We start from the raw sequence: 21,795 nt of genomic DNA on the forward strand, positions 1-21,795 counted from the left end.
TTTTTTTTTTGTCAAAGACTCTTTTATTGAATTTACTTCATGAAATGTCAGGCAAAACAAAGAAGGCTGTGTGTAAGTTCATAAAAGCATAGTCCACATGCAGGATCTAATGTAGAGAATATTGCTCCAAGTCACTTCCCTCGTAGGGTCTTGGAGGACATGTATTTCCACAGGATATGAAAGGGGATTTCCACACTTCAAGATTACACTGTAAGAGGGGCTTACAGCATTTAATCTCACGCAACCTGAGAGCAGATTGTCTTCAAACTCTCTGCGTCTGGTCCATGGTGTAATTGGATGCAGCATCAGCCTTGGAATGTGTACTCTGCTTTCCTCCTTTAACGTGGTACCAACCAGAACTGATCTTCCCTTTGAAAGCTGCCCCCACCCCACCACCCCCCCAGGCTGGACTGCTCTGCTCTAACGGCTGGCTGGATACAGTTGCCATGGACCTTTGTTCTTGCTTTGGTGCATGAATGTGATCTATTGTCTGAGGCACACTTTCCTCTGAAAGCTCACTTTAGCACGGGCTGTTCCTTATTCAGATGCAGAAACCCCTTGCATCACACAAGACAGCCCATTCAAATCACATGCCAGAGGCCTCGGCAGAATGGAGCACAGCTGCTGCTGGATCTTTGCTAGCTGCCTTTAGAAGACGGTTGACAAACCAAAGGGCTTCCAGTCTTCACGGCTCAGGGGAGGAAATGGAGAGACTGTGGGACCCTTGCACCACCATGACCTCTGAGGAGCTGTGGTTAGAAAGAAAACAGAACTGCACCTCAGCGTCACAAAAGTCCAAGCGGGACCGGAAGCGCCAGGAGCTCCTGGCCATGGCAGTAGGGGTGAAAGCTTGTGGGAGAGGGGCAATTCTGTGGCAACCTCTAAAACTCTTTGCCTATTCACAGATCACATCGCTGGTCAGGAGAGCAGCACTGAAGGAAAACGAGAACCATTTCAACTATGAGAAGGCTCACAATTTTAAGGTAAGGGAGACCTTTAAGCTACTTTTTAAATATACTATAATATGTTTTTTAATTGATTTAATGGACCATTTACTGTATATTGACTAAGATTAACAAGAGTCCAATTTTGCTTTTACTTTACTTTTAGACTGGATTTCTTTTTTCAAATATCAAACTGAAGTAGCCGAGTTTGAGTAAAGGGTTAAAGTGTTTTCTCTTTGTTTATACAGCGCTTATGTAATGCTGAATTGTACTGAAATTAAAACAGTACCCAAGTTATATAGAGGAAATGTACTATTTAATTACAATATACAGTATATTTACTTGACCTTTGGGTAGAAGTGTATATATCGTAAAAGCGTGATGTTACTTTATTATGTGTTTGTTTTGCTGTAATGTTGCATTGTGACTTCAGTACTAGTGTATATAATGTATGTCAGCACTTTTAGGAAGCACTCACACCTTTCATATACACACATGTTGGTCACAGTAACCTTGCAAGGCTGCATTATATACCCATATTACTTCTATTACAGGTGTATTTCATATTTGTAGCTTCCAAAGATACAGCATTATACTGCATTTGACTATAATACTATACTATGTAGTAGATCTGTTAGTACAAGGGTTGGTTTGGTTCTTCTTGGATCGAGATTACGACAAGACTTCATTTATTTAATTTTTTAAAGACACTTTTAAATTTAAAATGGCAGTCTTCTGTAATGTTTGACACTTACTCAAGGTAGAGTAGTAACAAAGCTAAATCTGCCTTAAAATCCCACTTATGATCTAATGCTCTGTTGATTATGAACTTAAGCAATGGATTTGCATATCATTTTAAGTCCATTCCTTATGTTTTCAGCAACATATGCTCCCAAATCTCTTTTAATCTGTAAACCCTGATATCCATGTTATGTTAATGAACAAGTATGTGATGGTGAGGGAGGTCATGTGAAAAAACGAAAATATATATATATATATATATATAATATATAAACCCTGTATTATATATGAATATATATATTATATATATATATATATATTTTATTATATCAATAATATTGAAAACTGTAATAATGACCTATCCAGTGTGCTTTGTAAGCTGCTGCTGTAATCTTCTTATGCAGAGGAGTGATGTGGACAGGGTTTTATCTGCTCATTTTGGCTTGACAGATGCCACCCAACAGATGCTGTTCCCATTAAGGGACCAGGTGATAAGCTACTGGGGAATCACTTTTAGAATGAAGCCAATCACATGAGACTGTATAAACCCTGCATTAGCTCTGTCCAGACAGGCAAAACATCTATTCGGTTCTTTCCATTCCTGTCATTTTATTAGATTTTTTTTTAGTTTTGCTTAACCTTTACATCACTGTGAATTTGGACTTGACTGTTTCCATTCAGACTTTCTTTCATAGAGGAAAATAAAGAACACAGTTTGGTTTTCTGGAGGTTCTTTACAAGCTGTTTTTGAGTTTGACCAGCATAACTGCTGGTATATTTATTCAACATGAAATCTCAATGCTCTTGAGTTGATTTCTAAACAGGTTTAACTAGGGTTGCCACCTTTTCCATAGATCAAACCAGGACATATTTCTTAGTCAGCCTAGGACTATCAAAACTGGAGTACTGTAATACAGTTTAACACAATACCATCAGATCTCGGTACAAATCAGTAATCATGCAGTATATACAATATTGTGCTGTTGATATTTCTAGCAACCTAACTTGCAAGCCATAGTGGATACAGTAAAGTAATATATGCCCACACAATTCACTAGTTCAAAACCATATAGATTTACCATGTAACACCACAGAAAAATAGTAGCTATATCATGGTAGGTTAGAGGCTAATCTTACCTGAGACAAGTAGCTGTGGTGATGAGTAACGCTGCCATGCTGACTACCTTTTTTTTCCACAGATAATTTTTCCAGACAGTCACTAAATTCCTGAGCCTGAAAAGCCTGTTTGTGAGGGTCAGAATAATTTTACAGCTGTTATGTAATAAATATGCAAATTATATTATACATACACACAAGCATATTTATGGTTTAATTACCATTGGTATCATAATTAAATCATATTTCATGTATTTTTGTATTTTCTGTAAAGTTATGTATTTAATCAATTGCAGATCAATGTACTGTAAAGCATCCACAGATGATAAATAACAAAACCAATAAAAGTATTAACATTACTATTAAATAGCAATAAAAATCAGAAAAATATGTTTCGTTGCAAAACTGAATTGACTACAGTAGGGGAGGGCGAAGTTTGGTTGACACCTCCATATTCACTTGGATTTTCAAGTTCGTTGTGAAGGATATTCAGACCTCAAATCCTACCGTACATTTCTAATAAGATAGTGGAAATCCTTCAGTCCTTCAACCTTCCATTAATATTCAAAGAAAACATTAAAGGAAGGTTGGTGTTTCTTATGCATTTCACTTAAACCTGGACATTAGGACATCCGGATTTGTTCATTCCTGCCACCCGGACACAGATGCCAATTCCTGGACTGTCCGGGTCAAACCCAGACAGATGGCAATTTTAAGTAATCTAAACATTGAATTGTCTTTTTATGTGTGTCAGTAAGATACAGTGAACAAGTCTGAAATGCTCATTTACTGATGCAGGTAGTATATAGAGGATCATATATCTGCCAGGTTGATTAGATTATGGTCAGAAACTCCTTAAGACAGAATATCATAATAAAACATCTCATTGAAAGTTCATGTTTTTCCCAGGCACGCATGCATGAAATCACATTGCTGTAAATGAAAAAGTCTGACAACCAGTTACATTCACCTTTGACATAAATTCAAGAACACTGACAGGCAGACAGTGACATCACCTTGATGAGTTAGAGACTGAAAGTCAAAGAGGAGCCTGGGGGGGATGTCAGTTGATCAGTTAACCGACCACAGAATTACATTGCTTTCCCAGTAAAAGCTGCTGGAGGCAAGGCAGATTGCACACTCCTTGTAAGTATTCTGAGGTGATTAAAAGATGAAAAGCTTTGTGAAATATCAGGAGAACATCTCCTCACAAGGGTGGGCTTGGGTGTTATCCTTGGCTATACCAAGCCAAAGGCCAGGTCAGGGCTTCTTCTAGGGTTTTGCTTAACCAACCTACACTGTGATTAAATACTGAAGTATTTTAACAAAACTGGCTACACCTGGGCTCTGAATTGTAAACATTATGTTTGTGTGGCCAATGAAGAATTTTAAGCACGGTAGTCTTTAAAGTGATTTCTAAGCATTTAACACAGATGGAAATAATTGAACCCTTATGCCAGGATGAAGAGTAATATAAAATTCCTGGTTTTACAGAGAATATTGGAACATAATACTGTATAAAGATAATGAGTGGATGAAAATATAGATAGATAGATAAATAGACATGTGAATTAATGCATACATACATAAAATACTTAAATGCATAAGTACAAAGAAATCCCACCAGATTTCAGTGGGATATTAAATGCTCTAAACACTTTAAGCTGTGTAATATAAAAGGGCATTTACCCAGTATGGGACATATAAAATAACAGTTAATGTTCCCTCGTGATTTAATGCTGAGGTGTTTGTGTCCTTTTAGTTTTTCATTGCAGTCTGTTTCAGAACTAGAAGTTCTGGCTGAGCATAAAAAGTGTGCTGGATTTGATGGTATTGATCCATCTTTTTTAAATGAGCTGCTCATCTGATAGTATCACCATTGACATGTTTATTTAATCTTTCCTTCATAACAGCGGAAATTCCTGTAGACTGGAAGTCAGCCCTGGTCATGCCTCTTTTTAAATGTGGTGGTTTGACAGACTGTTATAAGCCTATATCGGTGTTACCTTGTATTTCTAAGCTCATGGAAAGACTTGTGAATCAGAGGTTAAGTCTTTCTTTTTTTAGATAACAATAATATTCTATCCAATATTCAGTCTGATTTTCGTTCTGGGCATGGTTGTGTTACAGCTATTTTTATTGATTTATCTAAGGCTTTTGATACTGTAGATCACTCAGTTCTCTTGACTAAATTGTCTATTGGTTTTATCAATGGTTTCAAACTTATTTTCAAAATAGAGCTCGGTGTGTAAAATCTGATGTGTTCACAGTTTTGCACAGTTACTAAAGGTGTCCCTAAAGGGTCTATAATGGGCCCTACTCTTTTTTTTTCAATTTATATTAATATTATTGCTCAGGTAATAAGCAACTCTCATATTCATTTTTATGCAGATGACACGATTTTGTATTCAGTTGGTCCTATGCTGCCATTAGTAATGTCTGATTTGCAACTTAGCTGTGATAAAATTCAACAGACCTTTTATGACTTGCATGTGTTGCTGAACACTGATAAAACTAAACTCGTTCATTTTAATAGAAGAAATACAACATGTTCTCTTAACAGTGTTTGCAAAAGGTTTACTTCTAGTAAGATTGATTTAGAGCAAGTAGCAGTTTATAAATATTTAGGTATTTGGCTGGACAGTGATTTGTCTTTTAAAACTCTAAAATGAAATCTAGAATTGGTTTTCTATTTCGCAATAAATCATGTGTTACACATTCCACTAGGTATACTCTAGTCCAGATCCAGATGTCTGTTCTTCTAATACTGGATTATGGTGATCTTGTTTATAAAATGACCTCGAAAGCTACTTTGGGGAAGCTTGATGCTTTATACCATTCTGCTGTATGGTTTATAACTGGATCTTCTTATCTTATTCATCACTTATATTGAATGGCCTTCATTGCACACTAGGCGATTGGATCATTGGCTTAGGTTAGTTTATAGAACTGTGGTTGGGAAAACCCCACTATATCTGCGCACCCTGTTACAGTTCTCTGCTTCAGTTTACAATTTAAGATCAGATTAATTTATTAGAATGATTCTTCCCAGAGTGTCCACTGTTTTGTGGCTGCTCATGACTGGAATGAATTTCAACAAAAAAATGATAGGATTAGTAGGGGTTTGCTGTCTTGATTAGATTTGTATAACCCTAAAAAGCTTGTTTAAAATGAGTTTTGTTTTTTGTTTTTGTTTTTTTGCACAAGCATGCATTTACTTGCTTCAACACCATCTCTACAGCCATTCCATGGGTTGCATTTCTGATAAAGTGCTCTTTATGAAGGAAGGAATTCACAACTGAAGTACCCCTGTTTGTACAGCACAATATAGTGTAGAAGGTGTGAAATTCAAAATTCCAGCTAATGGTGATAAAGTAAGAGTTTATCAGGCTTCAACACTATTAAAGTCATCCTTCCTGAAACCAGGCTCAGTTACAGTAGCCTTGGGTACTCACAGATTTTCTTCAGTTCCCTCAGTTGAGATATTAATCCTTTTTAAAATACTGTAAGAGAGAGAGAGAGAGAGAGAGAGAGAGAGAGAGAGAGAGAGAGAGAGAGAGAGAGAGAGAGAGAGAGAATGAAATGACACACCGTAGGCACATACTGTACACTTTGTGAACGTTGATGTCATTGCTCAGACTGTTAATTTTTATTCAGCACATCTCATAGTAGTGTGCTCATCTCAACTTCAGAGATGTCTAAATCTGACCATCACTTATTAATAACTTACTACTCATTAGTTTCATGGATCTTGCTATATCTGCGTGATTTCAGCCCCACCCTGTATATTGAATGCCACAGTGTTTAGTATAAAACATGCATCTTTTTATTTACATGTGTTTATACAGGGCAACCTGGTGTTGACTGCTGATAAAGAACAGGCAGCCTTAATCTAGCACAAGTTTTGAAACTTGAAGCCAAACCTACTAGAAAAAAGCTACTGAGACATACCTTTAGGATACTCGTGGCATATATCTGTGTTGTGTAGGGATATTCCTTTTAGCTTCTGGTGATGTGGTCACAAGAAATATAAACCAATCAGATCATTTTTTTCTGTGAATTATCTTGTACTTCTGTTTCATAGATTTTGTATTGGTTTCCTACTGGAGCTTTTTCTCCTTGGGGGATTCTGTGCATTGGAAGTATGTCACACTTTAGAGAACTATTTTTTCCAGTTGTGATGGATGTTGTCATCCTTTCGCACACAATATTAGAATCTGGGGCAATAGGGATGCTACCTAGCTGTATGTTCATCATCTAACTGTATGTCACACATACCTTTTTCCATATATCTAAATTCAAAAACCTCACTGGATATGTAAAAACCCTACAATAGTATTAAGGTGTCCTGCGAATCTCTTGTGAGCCCCCAGGGAGCCAGAGACTCACCACTATAAAGAGCCAGCTGTCATGTGTCTGGCTATTTGACTACACTGTGTTTCAGCACTAGTCAGAGCACATGTACTGTAGCTGTAAATTAATCTGTGACAATGGAGTCACGTATATATTGGTCAGGAGTCTTCGGCATGACAGTGAGCTTTTTATCCAAACTGTTTTGCTTGCTTGGTTTTTCCATTTCTTATTTATATTGTAATGCCTACCCTTCCAGATGGAGCGCAGGCTTAATCCTAAACTACTGGAAGGTCATACATTCCTCAGCATTTGTAGTTGTTACTTGATTGTCATCACCATAAACAACAATGTATTTTTTTCTGTACAGTTATTGAAATTATTATAAGTATACCAAGTCCTTTTCTGATTAGATTGCTTTTGATTTATAGTAAATGTATAGGCATGTTTTTCTGTATGTTTTGCCTTTTAGTTTTATTTATGACATTTGAGGAACTTAGTGTTCACCCAGTCCTACTCAGTAACACTTCAGCCTAGTTTTGAGAAAGATATTTGATAAGGCTAAATACAAATAAAAAATACGGTGAAATTGAACCTATCTGCGCCCCATGCCTGTAAGAAATACTGTAGGTATTTATTTTAAGAGCCCATTTGCAGAGTGTTAGAGAACACCCGAGCTCTTAATATTTGTGGCTTTAGTCATTTACCTTGTTTGGGAGCTATTTGAATCGTAGCTATGATTCAAAGATCAGTGTGACATGCCAATCCTGGCAGCCGCACAGAAAAGAAAACCTTCGTGTCTGATCCCTGAATTTTAAGATCTTTTCGCTGCAGTTATACAATGCCTTGAAAAATGGAATAATTCCATCTACAATTTTACTTGCAAAAATCTTTTCAGCAAAGTGATCTGTCAAAGGCCCAATTGTAAAAATGTATTTTCAAAGGTGCTTAGTTGTGCATTCAGATCAAATAGTGCCCTGTGCATTGTGTTCAGCATTGAGATCCCCACTGAGTGGATTGTTTCTGTTGTCTGTTGTGCTCTCCATCTGTCACACCATCTGCCCCTGGTCTTTCCCTTTTGCTCTCAGGTCCACACGTTCAAAGGTCCTCACTGGTGCGAGTACTGTGCTAACTTCATGTGGGGACTCATCGCTCAGGGAGTCAGGTGTTCAGGTAATTGTCTTACAGATTCCCAGATACTGTTGTGTTTGAAAAAAATGCTATATCATAAATGTGTAATGTTATGACTGAAATGAAAAGTGTAGTTGCTTAGTGTACAAAACAATGCACTTACTGGTTACAAACTGTAAATACAATATAATTGTAAATCTCGAAAAACTACTCACTTCTAAATCTTTGGTAGTAATTTTTGTATTACTTTAGTACAAATACATGTTAATTTGGATTCATATGTTGTTTTTTTCTGACTTTATGTGAACGAAAAGACACACATTTGCCCGTTTTCCCATTGGAAATAGTGATATTTTGAAATATCACTGTCCTGGTCACAAAAGCAAAGTTTGTGGAGAATAATAGCCATTTTCTATACTTTTGAGGCATAAGCAATTAGGAAATAACACTTACTACCCAGGAACAAAAATTGTGTTACATAGTGTTATTACCACAAGTGACTCATATACAAAACAAAATTTGCTTGGGTGCTTTCTTTTCTGTTTTTACGCATGTACAGTATTTAATGTATGAATCATAAACATATTTTGATATATAAACAAAATTTAAAACAGAGATAACTCCATCTGCACTGAAATGCAATATTATTGCACCTTGTGGTTTTTATATATGAGATTCTGTTTTTATTGCAAAGAGAAATATACACATATGTGTTATAAAAAATGTTATTCATTTAACATAGGCTATTACCAACAATTAGAATGTGAATTAATACAACATGCACAAGTTTGTAACGAGAGGAACGGTACTTCCTCGAGCCAAGTTACAGCGAAGCGCGAGAACTTCCAGTGACTATCTATATAGCAGAGATTCTTTACGTTTTTTCAGGGTATTGGGAAGGCAAAACTAAATCAGTCAAAACCACTGTTCCACTTTAAATGTGTAGTTTCCAACACTCTTCCTGAGTTCAGGATGCCACCTGTTTGGGTTTGGGAAAGTTTGCTCCAATTGTTTCTTGAAACTTGGCTAGTGTTTTTGATATCTCTACTTTAAATGTCTGGGCACTTTTAATAACTTGGAGTTTTTTCACATTTCCAATGTGTTTTTGTTTCAGATTCAATACACAGGTTAAAGAATAATATGAATTTACCCACTATGTGTCCCAGTGATCGTGTACTATTTCAAAATCAAACAATGAAATAAATCAAAAGTCAAAACAAAAGTTGGCTGTAAGAATTTATGTTACAACAGTTAATTTATGGTTTAGAAAAAAAAAATTAACATAGCTCATGAAAAAAATTAATTGTGCTTTCGGGCATGAAACTGGGCTGCTTTACTTTTAAAACTTAACAAACCAGGGTACAGAACATGCTGCTCTGGTTACATTCTTTGATAGCATTTTAAACAATGAGTTTGTACTGGGTGTAGATGTGCAACCCTAGAGCTCAGTGTCACTGAGAGCACAATGTGTTTCCAAAAGTTGACACACTGTTTGATCACTTGTTTATTCTAGCATAATGAATTAAATTGCCTGTAGTGTGGGTGTGGGTGTGGGTGGGCAGGTATTACTATCAATGTGGGGACAAAACTTGAGCAAGTTTCCCCACAAAGATAGTAACTCCTGAAAAAACGATGTCCCCACTTTGTAAAACAACTTTTTTAAGAACTAAATATGCCTTTAAAAAATAATAACTTGCCAAAATATTTGGTTTGTTGTCAACTTTCACCCTGTGTGGAGTTTTGTCTGACTGGAGTTAGAAATAGTAAATAAAAATATAGTGAGAGTCAATGAGAGGTCCCCACAAATATAGGAATACAAACATATGCATGCAGATTAATAAACTGATGCATTTAATGCCTGGTGATACATACTTCTACAAGGCAATAGCTCCTTAAAGGCAAGTATGAATATCAGCACTACTTTCTATCAATCCATCGTACTTCCTATTTTAACCATTATTTTATTTTGATGTATATGATAGTTGACTGCCTTCCCATTCCAGAAACAATGGAAGCCATTGCACATCTCCCTACTGTGGGCAGGGGCCAAATACTCCATGAACTCATAGGAACCCAGCACACTGAAGAAGGCATTAGTCTACTTTATTTAGGTTCTAAAGTTCTGCTTTGGGTGTATCTTTCTCATTGTCAAGATGCATTTTTATTTTCTTATTTGAAATAGGAGTTAAAATTGTGCTTTAGTTTTTTTAAGTTTTTGGCAACTGTAGCTGTCGCCTATTTAATAGTAATTTAAGGCCTTTCTTGACATGATTCCAGTTTCGGTTCCTGTAAAGGAATGTTAAATGGGGAGTATCACTGAAACAATAATACAAACAAAAACTAAGAGTTATAATAGACAAAAGATTCAATAACATGGTGTGACAAAGTGGTTTGCAGTGTGCAGGTGTAGAGGTGATGCAGTGCTCAAGTCACTTGACAATGGTAAAACAATGGAGGACTGGCAATACAGAATAACGTGCATTGCAAAGTTAAATAATATTTAAACACACACAGAACACAAACACGACCACAAGTCCAGAGTGAGTGCTGCAGTGCAAGTGGTGAAATACAATTCATTCAGTGAATGAATACAAGTGCAGTGAAGTCTGGGTTGGGTGCTGCCCTTAAGTGTCAGCACCCGGATGTGTTAGTCGTCTATAACAGACAAAGAGTACAGTTAATAGGCAAACAAAACAAACATGAAACACTTACGGTACGAACACTGTCCTTCAGAAGTTTCTCTTGCAACCATAAACAAAGGAGCAGTTCACAATGTCACATCCTCTTTTATACTGTCAGCCACACCCCCTTCCCGAATGGGGCAATGACATGTTGTACTGTGACTCCATCCCCTTTCTAGATGGCCGACATTCACCTTTCCCTGGAATGAATTGCCAAACCATACAGTCCGGGGCACACTGTTCCCTTTACATAGTGCCCTCACAGGTCGGGAGGGAGATTTGTAACTCAGATTCATTCTGTCTGTCACACGTGGCTTTTTCAATGCCTTTATTGTTTTGAAATGTCATAATGTGATGATGATTTAAGCTTTCTGGTATGCAGACAGGTGATTTTAACATCCTGAACAAATACAAGAAAGTGTTAAGAAGTACAACTAACTTTGTTTTCACATAAATGATTGACTTTATATGCTAAGGATCAGTCCTTCTTATTTTATTCCAGACTGTGGGCTGAATGTACATAAACAGTGTTGCAAGTGTGTGCCCAATGACTGTCAGCCGGACCTGAAGCGGATCAAGAAAGTGTATTGCTGTGACCTGACCACCCTGGTAAAGGCACACAACACTCAGAGACCGATGGTGGTGGACATGTGCATTCGGGAAATAGAAGAAAGAGGTTTGAAGCGCTTCTATATGTAGACCAACTTGGTGCATTAGTTGAACACTTGAATGTTGCAATGTTGGGAACTGAACTAATAATAGAGTTCAGTTTAGTAGCATAGACATTCCTGAAATGAATTCAGAGCCCAAGCCTCTCTATTAACTAACCATAAGGTCATGCACAGGATTCACCCCCAGAACCTTCTTTGAAGTTAGACACCAGACTGGTCTTGTTTCAGTTGTCATTTGGATTAGACAGCTGTTGCAGCACATTCTAGAAAAGAGGCTGAAATAGTAGTTCAGTAAAACAAATGCGTATTTGCAGGTATATAGTTAATAGGGTTCAACAAAACTCAGATTTACGTCTCTTATGAAAACGAAAACGAAAAGGCAGTTACAGTGTTCAACCACCATATATCCATTCAGATTACTACCATTGGGTGAATAAATAAAAACATATAGAATTAAAGAAGTTAAAAAAGACTAAAGCCCCTTTCACACTGGTATGATCTACCCGGGCCAGGACCCGGTGTCATGCGGGTCAGGTACGTGATTTCACACAGCGTATCAATGTCCTGGAAGCAGCTTGTTACTGACTCTTCCATCCAAGCTTCTCTGGGTTGAACCGTTGGTCCAGATGTTAATTAGAGCAAATGTTTCTACATCCCTGCTGCAATCTGGCTCATGCTGTGTCTCAATCAATACAAATATGGCTAAACAGAATAAACAGAAATGTTCCTTGCAGAAGTGAAACCTTCACCCTGGAGTGGCTGTTTGTAATTGCGTCGGCTCACGAAAGGCCGTCATGCATTTTGTCTCGCTCAACCTGGGTCAAAGCATGGCTCATTGGAACCCGGGTTAACCCAGGTATGACCCAGGTACGTGGTTTCCCACTGTGCGGGATTGGGACCCGGGTAGCCAGAACCCGAGTCCGGACCCAGGTATGAGTGTCAATGTGAAAGGGGCTTAAAAGTAAGTAGAATAATGTATTATAAGAATCATAATAAAGTTTTACACTTATCCCTGGATGGTATATTATGCATTTTGCTTGAAATAACATTAACAAATGCATTCAAATGTGCCTTTGTTTCTTCGCTGAGCATGAGAAACACTTAGTGCAGCTTTTTTTTGTAGCAACATTAACATCTCAATATCGTTGTGGTGTTGCAGAGCTGTGGTATCATTCCTGTGTCTTACTCACCAAGAATGCACAAGTCAACACTAAAATAATAAGAAGAACCCTGCGACTAGTATGAAGATGTAAAAGATGCATTTTGATGTAGCTCATAATCAGAGGCATTTTGTGTCCTAGGTTTGAAATCCGAAGGGCTATACAGAGTCTCTGGTTTCACTGAACACATTGAAGATGTAAAAATGGGCTTTGATCGAGGTGGGTGATTTTATTACTCCCACGGCCAGTGTTTTTCTCTGAAATGTCGAAAGCAGTGTGTTTTCATTTACATGCACAGTTTAGTGTGCAGTTATTTATTAAAACTTAAACTGTGGTGAGGCAAGGCCACTGTAACTTGGCTACTGATGCCTTTTAACATTACAATAATTGGGAACCAAATGATGGGAGCGCTCTGTAGAGCACATTTGAGGAAAAGATAAAAAAAAAATAATGTTTTGCAAGGGTGTTTGCAAGGGTGTTGCTCACATCATATGACTTTGTGGCATAATTAAGAGTACTTAAGAGTGTTCTTGCCATTTGAAAGCTAAATTATTTCCCAGTTGCTTAATCATTAACTTATTACATATCACCATTTTATACAGAAGCATAATCCATTTTTTAGGTGTTATACTACCTGTATAAATATGTAAAATGCAATGCATATATATATATATATATATATATATATATATATATATATATATATATATATATATATATATATAGATATATATATATATATAGATAGATAGATAGATAGATAGATAGATAGATAGGTAGGTAGGTAGGTAGGTAGGTAGGTAGGTAGGTAGGTAGGTAGGTAGATAGATAGATAGATAGATAGATAGATAGATAGATAGATAGATAGATAGATAGATAGATATGAATGCAATACCAAATAGAAAAACAAAATGCCCACGCAGTTTAAAACCACTTGAGCTCCACCAGTATTTTATCAAAGCTGAATTTCATTTTGGATTTCCATTTGACATTTATAAGAATGTTCTTACCCACTCAGCATGTTACCAGACAATAGTACTGCTTGTGTCTTTAGCATATAACATTCAAGATCCAGTTAAAGTGAAGACTGTACAGTACTCAGTTCTTTGAGTGCTGGTTGTCAGAATATACAATATTACAAATGTATTTAAAAAAGCAAAAAATAAAACTGATTGTAATTCATTTCCACAAATCAGTAAAAATCCCTGGCAGTAGCAGTGTAATACACTGAACTGCCTCTGTGTTGTTGCCTGGATTCTGCACCACTTCTAGGAGAACTGTGGCCTCTTTTGACAGGACCAGTAATTAAGAATACTATACACTTCTACATGGTGCCTGCTTTCTCTATAGAGACCATCAGGCTGTAGCTGTTTTGAAGCAATTCTTAATTATAAGGCTTGGGTTTCTATGAAATATGTGTGTTTTTTTCAGTCTAGATAAGTGTTGTTTTTAATCAACTTGCCTCAACCCTGCTACTTTCATAAACACAATCTGTTATCACAAAAACCACTGTGGTGTGGCTTTATTGAGGAAATGCTTGTATTTAGAATATTAATTCTGGGACACTCCATCTGTGTATGATTAAACATGTAAACAGACCTGTGTGTTTTACATTCATCACATTCAAGCGGAGCCCTTTTATTTTCACCTTGGTTAATTCCCTTAATCTAAATTTCCTTTTACAGTATATAAATTGAGAATCTACTTTTTAGCTTTTAGTTAAACTTATTGATAATGAGTTAATTAAAAAGTCCACATTTGCTCTGTTTATTATTATTGTTATTATTATTATTATTATTATTATTATTATTATTATTATTATTATTATTATTATTATTATTATTATTATGTTTTCAATATTGTTGTAACCAACTCAGTAAGATTTTTATTGTGAGTTTATCACTCACTATTATAATATATAAAGTGTGGAAATGGGTATTTTATTTTGGTTTGTATTATACAAAACCATGTGAATATGTTAAGTGAAAGTATACATAAAACTACTTCAGGATCATAAAGATAATGCAGTAATTCAGCAAAAAAAAGAAAAAAAAAACTTTTCATATCCCATTGATTTGAAGCCTTTAGCCTTTCAGTGGTTCCAGATCTTGATGACCGCTAAGTAAGAATGGTCATGAGCAGGGTGAAAATGATTACATGATTAAGAAATACAGATACTTTATTTTGTGAGAAAGATAGGATATATTTGTCATGAATGATCATAAGCATGTTCCAGCAATTACACTATCTTGTAGTTTCACAGATTGGAAAGTCCTAAGATTAATGCTAATAGGGGTCTAGCCCTATGGTAGATAACATAGTATTGGTAATAAAATCCCTTTTTTAACATTTTGGGCAGGATTTTTAAGGCATACATCTACATTCAGTTGAAGCACATGTTCTTGCATGTTTAGAATGACCTCTACCTTAAACATTTATTATTAAAAATGTCCCAGAACTTGAAACTATTAATTTTTTATTATGGCAACAGGTTTTTTTTTTTCCATGACTCATATTTACCTCGGCCCCTCCCTCCATTTCTCTGTTTACAGGTTATATATTCGTTGTTCTTGGGAAAATAGCAGAACTCCCATCAGCCACACCTATCAGCCTTTTAAAATAAGTAAAATAAATGCTGGTTAATATGAACAATACTATAATGTCTATAATTTATTTCTTTACTGCCTTTAAATTCACAATGCTATCAAACAGAAATCATGTCTTAGTTTCGTACATGAATAGCATGCAATTACTGATTTAAATACAGTATTTTTCTGGCTAGTTTTTGTGTCTTTAACACAGATTCCATTGAGAGCTAGTATTTCAATCAGTAATTCTTTATTCTCTTGCAGATGGTGACAAGGCTGACATCGGTGCAGACACGTACGCAGACATCAACATCATTGCAGGAGCTCTTAAACTGTATTTCCGGGACTTACCCATACCAGTTATTACCTACGATGCCTATTCTAAATTTATAGAAGGAGCTAGTAAGTTAGAGTATATACAGCAGAGCTCAACATTGGATAATATGAAGACAGTATTTTTAACATACAGTACATCAGTATTGGATTCCATATATTTTTCTGGAGGGATTTCATGTTTATAGCACAATAAAGTGACTAATTGCATGATTTTGTTTGTTTTGTGTGCCTGACAGTACATTTGACCCTTTGTACTGTAGCTCTCACAACAGGCCTATTTTGCAAATGTACTGTCAGTTACAATTTTATGCCAAATCATTGGCTGGATTCGTTAGAATTAAAATGGCTTACCTGGCCTTCTGTTTTAACCTACAGATATTGTAATGAAACTTTGACGTAAATCGAAATGTATTGCAATGCAGTTTGCTATGCTTTATAAAGGCTATGGTGCTGCCATTATTTTGATTGAATCTAGGAAATAGTTTCATGTTGCGTGACCTATGATTGGATTGGAGTAACATCCCTGGTCCCCAATTCTTAGAAAGACCTGAATGCATTTATCTTTAAAGAGGTAGTGGATGCTATAGTAAAATAAGCCTTTATCACATCAGTGGGATAAATCTAATACATACAAGCCAAATGAATACAAGTCTGGCTTCCTACCAAAACAAAGAAAGTTAGATGGAAAAGTAAATGTAAAATGTAATACCTAATTGGGAAACATTGAAAAATATAACAATGACAATAATAATGAAATACTTTTATCGTTTTAGAACTTATTAACCCGGACTCCAGATTAGAGGCGATTCATGAGGCCCTGCTGCTGCTGCCCCCTGCACACTATGAGACACTCCGGTACCTAGTTACCCATCTTAAGAAGTAAGGACATTGTTCTTTGTTGCTTGAAATAACCGTGTTTCTTTATCTTGTAAACTTGGCAACATGCAGATTAAGTCAATACCGTTTTATTGCAATGGTTGTCAGGTATTTCAGATCCTATTTGTGTGACTGGTTAAGCACGTAGACATGGCTGATTCATACAGCTCACCAAGGACCAACCAGCTACCAGCAGCCACTAACACTGTACAGTAAATTAAACAAACAAAGTACTCTACAGAGACAGCGATGCCATGCAGTCTTTCACATAGCAAGAGGGCACGATAACAGGGATATTTAGTAGTAATTTACATTTTCAGCAACTAAAATGTAGTGTGGGCCTTTTAAGTTTGGGACTGTGGAGTTAAATGTGAATGCTTACATGGGGAGGTCAAATACTGGTTTTAGTACAGATGGATAAAACAGTGTTGTAACGATAACAACAGTACATCATGCCTGATGCTTTGTTGCGTCAGTCTTTGCTTTGGAGCAGGTGCTTTCTGACTTACCTCAAATACATTAATTGAAGCATTGCATGGGTCACATAATAGAGTTGATTTGATTCCAGAAACACAATCTGTGTGATGTGAAAGATCTATTGAATACTAATATGCTTTATAACAGGTTTATGTATTTGTAGTTCTTCTTCTATATTGTTTTAATGTGTTTTATTATTATTATTATTATTATTATTATTATTATTATTATTATTATTATTATTATTATTATTTTGCCCACCAATTTCTTTGCTCTTTATTATAGGGTAACTATGTATGAAAAGGACAATTTTATGAATTCTGAAAACCTTGGAATCGTCTTTGGACCAACATTAATGCAGCCTCCTGACCAAAACACACTCCTCACCTTGAATGACATGAGGTATCAGAAATTAATTGTGCAGCTCTTAATCGAAAACGAAGATGTTTTGTTCTGAACAGATGTGGTGCATCAATCGCTGCTGCAGCCTCTTTGGAAATGATTGAATTGAAGAACTGCAAATGTTTCTCGCTAAAGATGATCAGCTGTACTTAATGTTCTGCTGTTCTGCAGATGAATGCAAATAATGTTTCTCTGTCTTATAGACATATCTCTGTTTGTAAGGGTCATGCAAAGCCTTCTGTCCTGTATCTTTAAATGTCAGTCACACAATAGGTTATACATTGTGGGCATTGCTTCTGTTTTTGCACTAAATCCATATTTGTATCTGCATCTTTTGTGCTCTGGATGGAGAGGTGCACACATATTTACACAAAAAAAAAAATGGTATTTTAGTAAGACACATATATGCAGGGAAAAATGAAAACCTAATTGATTGTGTTGCACACCTCCCACAATGCTGAGGTCGCATATTTCCACAGGGGCTTTATATATGTGACCCTTTTCACAAAGAATTAAAGTATATTCAAAAACTGGTATGAATTGAAATAGTCAACTATGCATAACATTATTCTAAATTGATGTTTTGAACGGCAGCCAAGAAACGGTTAATGAATAACGTTTACTTAAGGAACTGAGCGGCTGTTTCTTAAAATACATTTGAGGGTGACTCAAGTATCACGAGGATATTGACAGTTTGGATGAGCAGATCCAACCGATCATTAAATTGTAAACTCTGTTTCGTGCACCTCATTGCAAAAATAAAACAGAGGAACAAAACCAAAAAACAAGACTAATAGTTGTACTTTTCAGTGTTTAAAGTACGATTTATGAGCCAGGTTCTGGACAATACACAGGGAGTGCTTTTGCCTTTTATGTATGCTATTTCTCTTAATTTAATTTAGTTAAATTAGGTTATTAAAATGTTTGAATGTACTATGTCGTCATTCTTTATATATATGATACATACTTTGCACCTATTGCATGTTTTGTATCAGGTTAAAAGTAAACCAAACATCTTTCCAAAAAATACAACAACCAAATATTGATATTAAGAAGGATTTATAAAATGTTCTACCAAACTGATCCTTGTAGTACCTAGTTTTATTAGCTTCACTGCCTGCAATGCAGTATTAGAGTTACAAGCACTTTCACACTGTGGCTTATTATTTACAGTACGACCTTATCATTTAATGGTGTACATTATTTACCTGGAAAAACACCCAAACATAAATCACAGTATTGTCCATAAATATGAAAATCTATTCCGGTTGTTTGTTCAGCATTGTACAATATTCAGCAATTCATCCATTCAGGTTCAGCTTATTTAACTGGGTCAACTTATTTTGTAAAACGTGTAAAAGACGGGTCATGAAGTGTGAGTACACAGCAATTTGGCCAGTGTTAAATACACTCTGTAGCAGTCCAATCTAACACTTGTTCAGTATACCTATGGCTCCACACCCCACAGTGTAAAAGTTACACTTTTGAAAAATTTAAAAATAACACTTTCGTAGTGTAAAACATTTAACGTTATTGTAAAATGAGCTACCTACATGTTCGTAATTAACCCTGTGAGAGTGACATTAACACTGCTGTAGTGACAATGTAACTCATATGAGTACACAATTGTACTCTCTGTATATAAACTATGTACACTCAACAAGTTTAAACTAATATCTTCATAATTTGTAATATATTGTTTCATTGCCTCAAAAGTAAATTACAATATTGTAGCAAGCACAGAAATGATCTGGAAGATACACACCAAGGCTTTATAAATACAACATGGTTTATTTAGGCAACCAACACCAAGTCAGCACCATTCAAACATTCAAACACAGTCACAGGCAGCCTTTTCCCCACCCCAGAACTACCCCGTCTCTCAAGGTGACATTCACACACTACATAAAACAACAGGTTTCAACAGTTACAGGGTATGGCAAAATAACTAATAGGGGCCCTTACAATAATCACAACATTTATAACAACAATAACAACAGTATTTCCCTTACCCTGTTTCCCACTCCCAATGTTCTCCTCTTTTAATTAACATATTTGTGGAGGCTAGCTCCAGGCTGGGCACACAGTCAGCCACATGTGCCCATTACAATGTATTAGCCTACCTTGAACTTCTCCAGCACAGACAGAAGCGGCGCCATTACAGAAACCACCGACTAAAATCCCTGATGTTGATATAACTACTCTGGATTAGTGTGCTTTATCTTACACTGTGAAACATACCTTGGTTTAGATATGAACACCGCATGGTGTCAAATGTGAAAATTTAACACCTAAAATCAGCACTGACGGTTAATACTGGGATTGGGATTTCAGTACTGGCCAATTTGCTGTGTAGAAATAAAGAGTGAACAACCTATTAAAGATGCAGGACAGGGGGCAGTCCAGGCTCTGAATTCATATTTAGCACTTTCCTCCTCTTTTTCTTAAGACTGTATTAAATCTGCTTGTAAAACAAGTTGTATGGTTCAGATGTCTTGTTTCTGTATTTATATAGGTACTTTAAAAAGAGTAATATTGAGTTACATACTGAATAGTATGCGTTTTAATTTGAATATTTGAATATTTTTATTTTAACAGGATATTCATGTGAAAACATTGTACAAATACGGTACTGTTATATTTCTTGTAGCTTTTTATATTCATGCAGAAAAATGCATTTTGCATAACTGTTTACCTAAGTGGTTAATATCAGTAGGTACCTTTTACTTAATTTACATTTTCTCTGAAATGCTTTGGAGATCAACTGGAAAAGAGCTACTTAGGTTACAAACTGTTCATTTAAACCTCTTTCTTCTTGTTTGTCACTTACATTCAATCTTTTTATTTGCTGTGATAAGGTACTTATTTTCTACAAAATGTGTGAAAAAAATTGTAATAAGATTTGGAATTCAGTTTGTAATTTATAAAAAAAACAAAAAAAACAAATGTAAATACATTGATTAAAAGTGTTTAAAGTGCTATTGCTATATCATCCTTTTGTAAGCTGTATTTAGTAAGCAATTTGCATGTGTATGTTACTGGGAGACAGATGATGCACATGTATGCTACATCTCACTGCATGCACATGCATTGCCTTGTGTGTGTACATCTGTTACATGTGTACCAATATCTTGAGATATTGTTCTTCCACTTGGTATGGGAATTCCTCAGCACAGGTTCTTGGTCATTGTTGCCTTTCTTCTGCCCTGGCCTCTGATCCATTGAGCTAATGAAGGTAATGTGGTTTATTATACTAACCTATGTGACAGCATGGACGCTGTAAACCAAAATTATAGGAGTCACAATCTTTCCTTGAAAACTTAAGAAAATAAACATGCCCCACAGTGAACATAGGTTGTCGCATACGACTGAAGGCTATATTGATTAAACTATGCATGTGCATTTGTTATCCAGTTGTACATGCTGCTGAATTACTTGTTCATGGTTCTAAGTTCGGACACCTGTTAGAGTTATTGATATCACTGGCAGTGGAGATGTGCTGTACTCAATGTTACTGTACCAACACACCTTAAAGGATCAGGAGACTCAAAGTGTACAAGCAGGAATCATCCAACTTGTGCAATGCTCCGTTCAACAAACAAAAACACTCGGTACCCATTTACTTTGCAGAAGAGCACAATGGGTAGGTTCTATGCTTATTGTTTTGCAATAATGGAAATGCAAAACAGACATTGAGTGTTGCACCTTGAACATGTGAAAGCCAGGCTGCATATAAAAATGCACCTTAATCTAAAAAGGGTGGGCTCAGATTGATGAAGGCAGAACCACTGGGGGTTTGTATTTGTTGTACATTTCACCCCACTCATACATCTTTAATGTCATGGTATCCCAGAACAGATCATTATCCCATCTTGAAATACATGTACAGATCTTAACGTGTGCCCCAATATTTTTAATTAGTCACTAATGTAGAATGACTGGGAAGGGAATATATGTTCCTCACAAATTAATTTTTGTAATGGTGACTGCCAGCCATTGTATGACATTGCTGCCATTGTTTTAAGAACTTTTGAGAATATAAAATGATTATTTTTATGATTGATATTAAGAATACAATTACACCAAAACACTTGTGATAAATATATATATATACTATAGTCTATATTCTTAATATGAACAAAAATTGGCTGGAACATATGGCTGGAGAACTACTTGTCCTATTCTGATGAAACTTGGCAAGAACTTTTATTGAGAGTATCAAAATCTTATGTTTGCTATGTTTATATATGTTTTTTTGTTTGTTTATTTGTTTGTTTTTCTATGTTAACACTGTTTGGTATTACAAAATAATCAATTTTATT

General features: G+C 35.9%; 1 protein-coding gene across 3 annotated transcripts in view; it reads left to right on the top strand.

The window, feature by feature from the left end:
- LOC121313642 (beta-chimaerin-like) overlaps window positions 1-20,452 on the top strand; it is a 98,196-nt gene extending 77,744 nt beyond the window's left edge. For 2 of the 3 annotated variants that reach the window (XM_041246381.1, XM_041246382.1), the window contains exons 7-13: window positions 906-983; window positions 8,240-8,324; window positions 11,466-11,639; window positions 12,936-13,013; window positions 15,647-15,784; window positions 16,492-16,597; window positions 17,357-20,452. In XM_041246381.1, coding sequence (XP_041102315.1) covers window positions 906-983; window positions 8,240-8,324; window positions 11,466-11,639; window positions 12,936-13,013; window positions 15,647-15,784; window positions 16,492-16,597; window positions 17,357-17,528 — 831 coding nt within the window. In that variant the 3' untranslated portion in view covers window positions 17,529-20,452. The remainder of the gene's footprint in view (window positions 1-905; window positions 984-8,239; window positions 8,325-11,465; window positions 11,640-12,935; window positions 13,014-15,646; window positions 15,785-16,491; window positions 16,598-17,356) is intronic. The other variant, XM_041246383.1, reaches the window with a different exon arrangement.
- Window positions 20,453-21,795: the final 1,343 nt, after the last annotated feature.

The sequence above is a fragment of the Polyodon spathula genome, chromosome 3 (genome assembly GCF_017654505.1).
Source record: "Polyodon spathula isolate WHYD16114869_AA chromosome 3, ASM1765450v1, whole genome shotgun sequence".
Taxonomy (NCBI): domain Eukaryota; kingdom Metazoa; phylum Chordata; class Actinopteri; order Acipenseriformes; family Polyodontidae; genus Polyodon; species Polyodon spathula.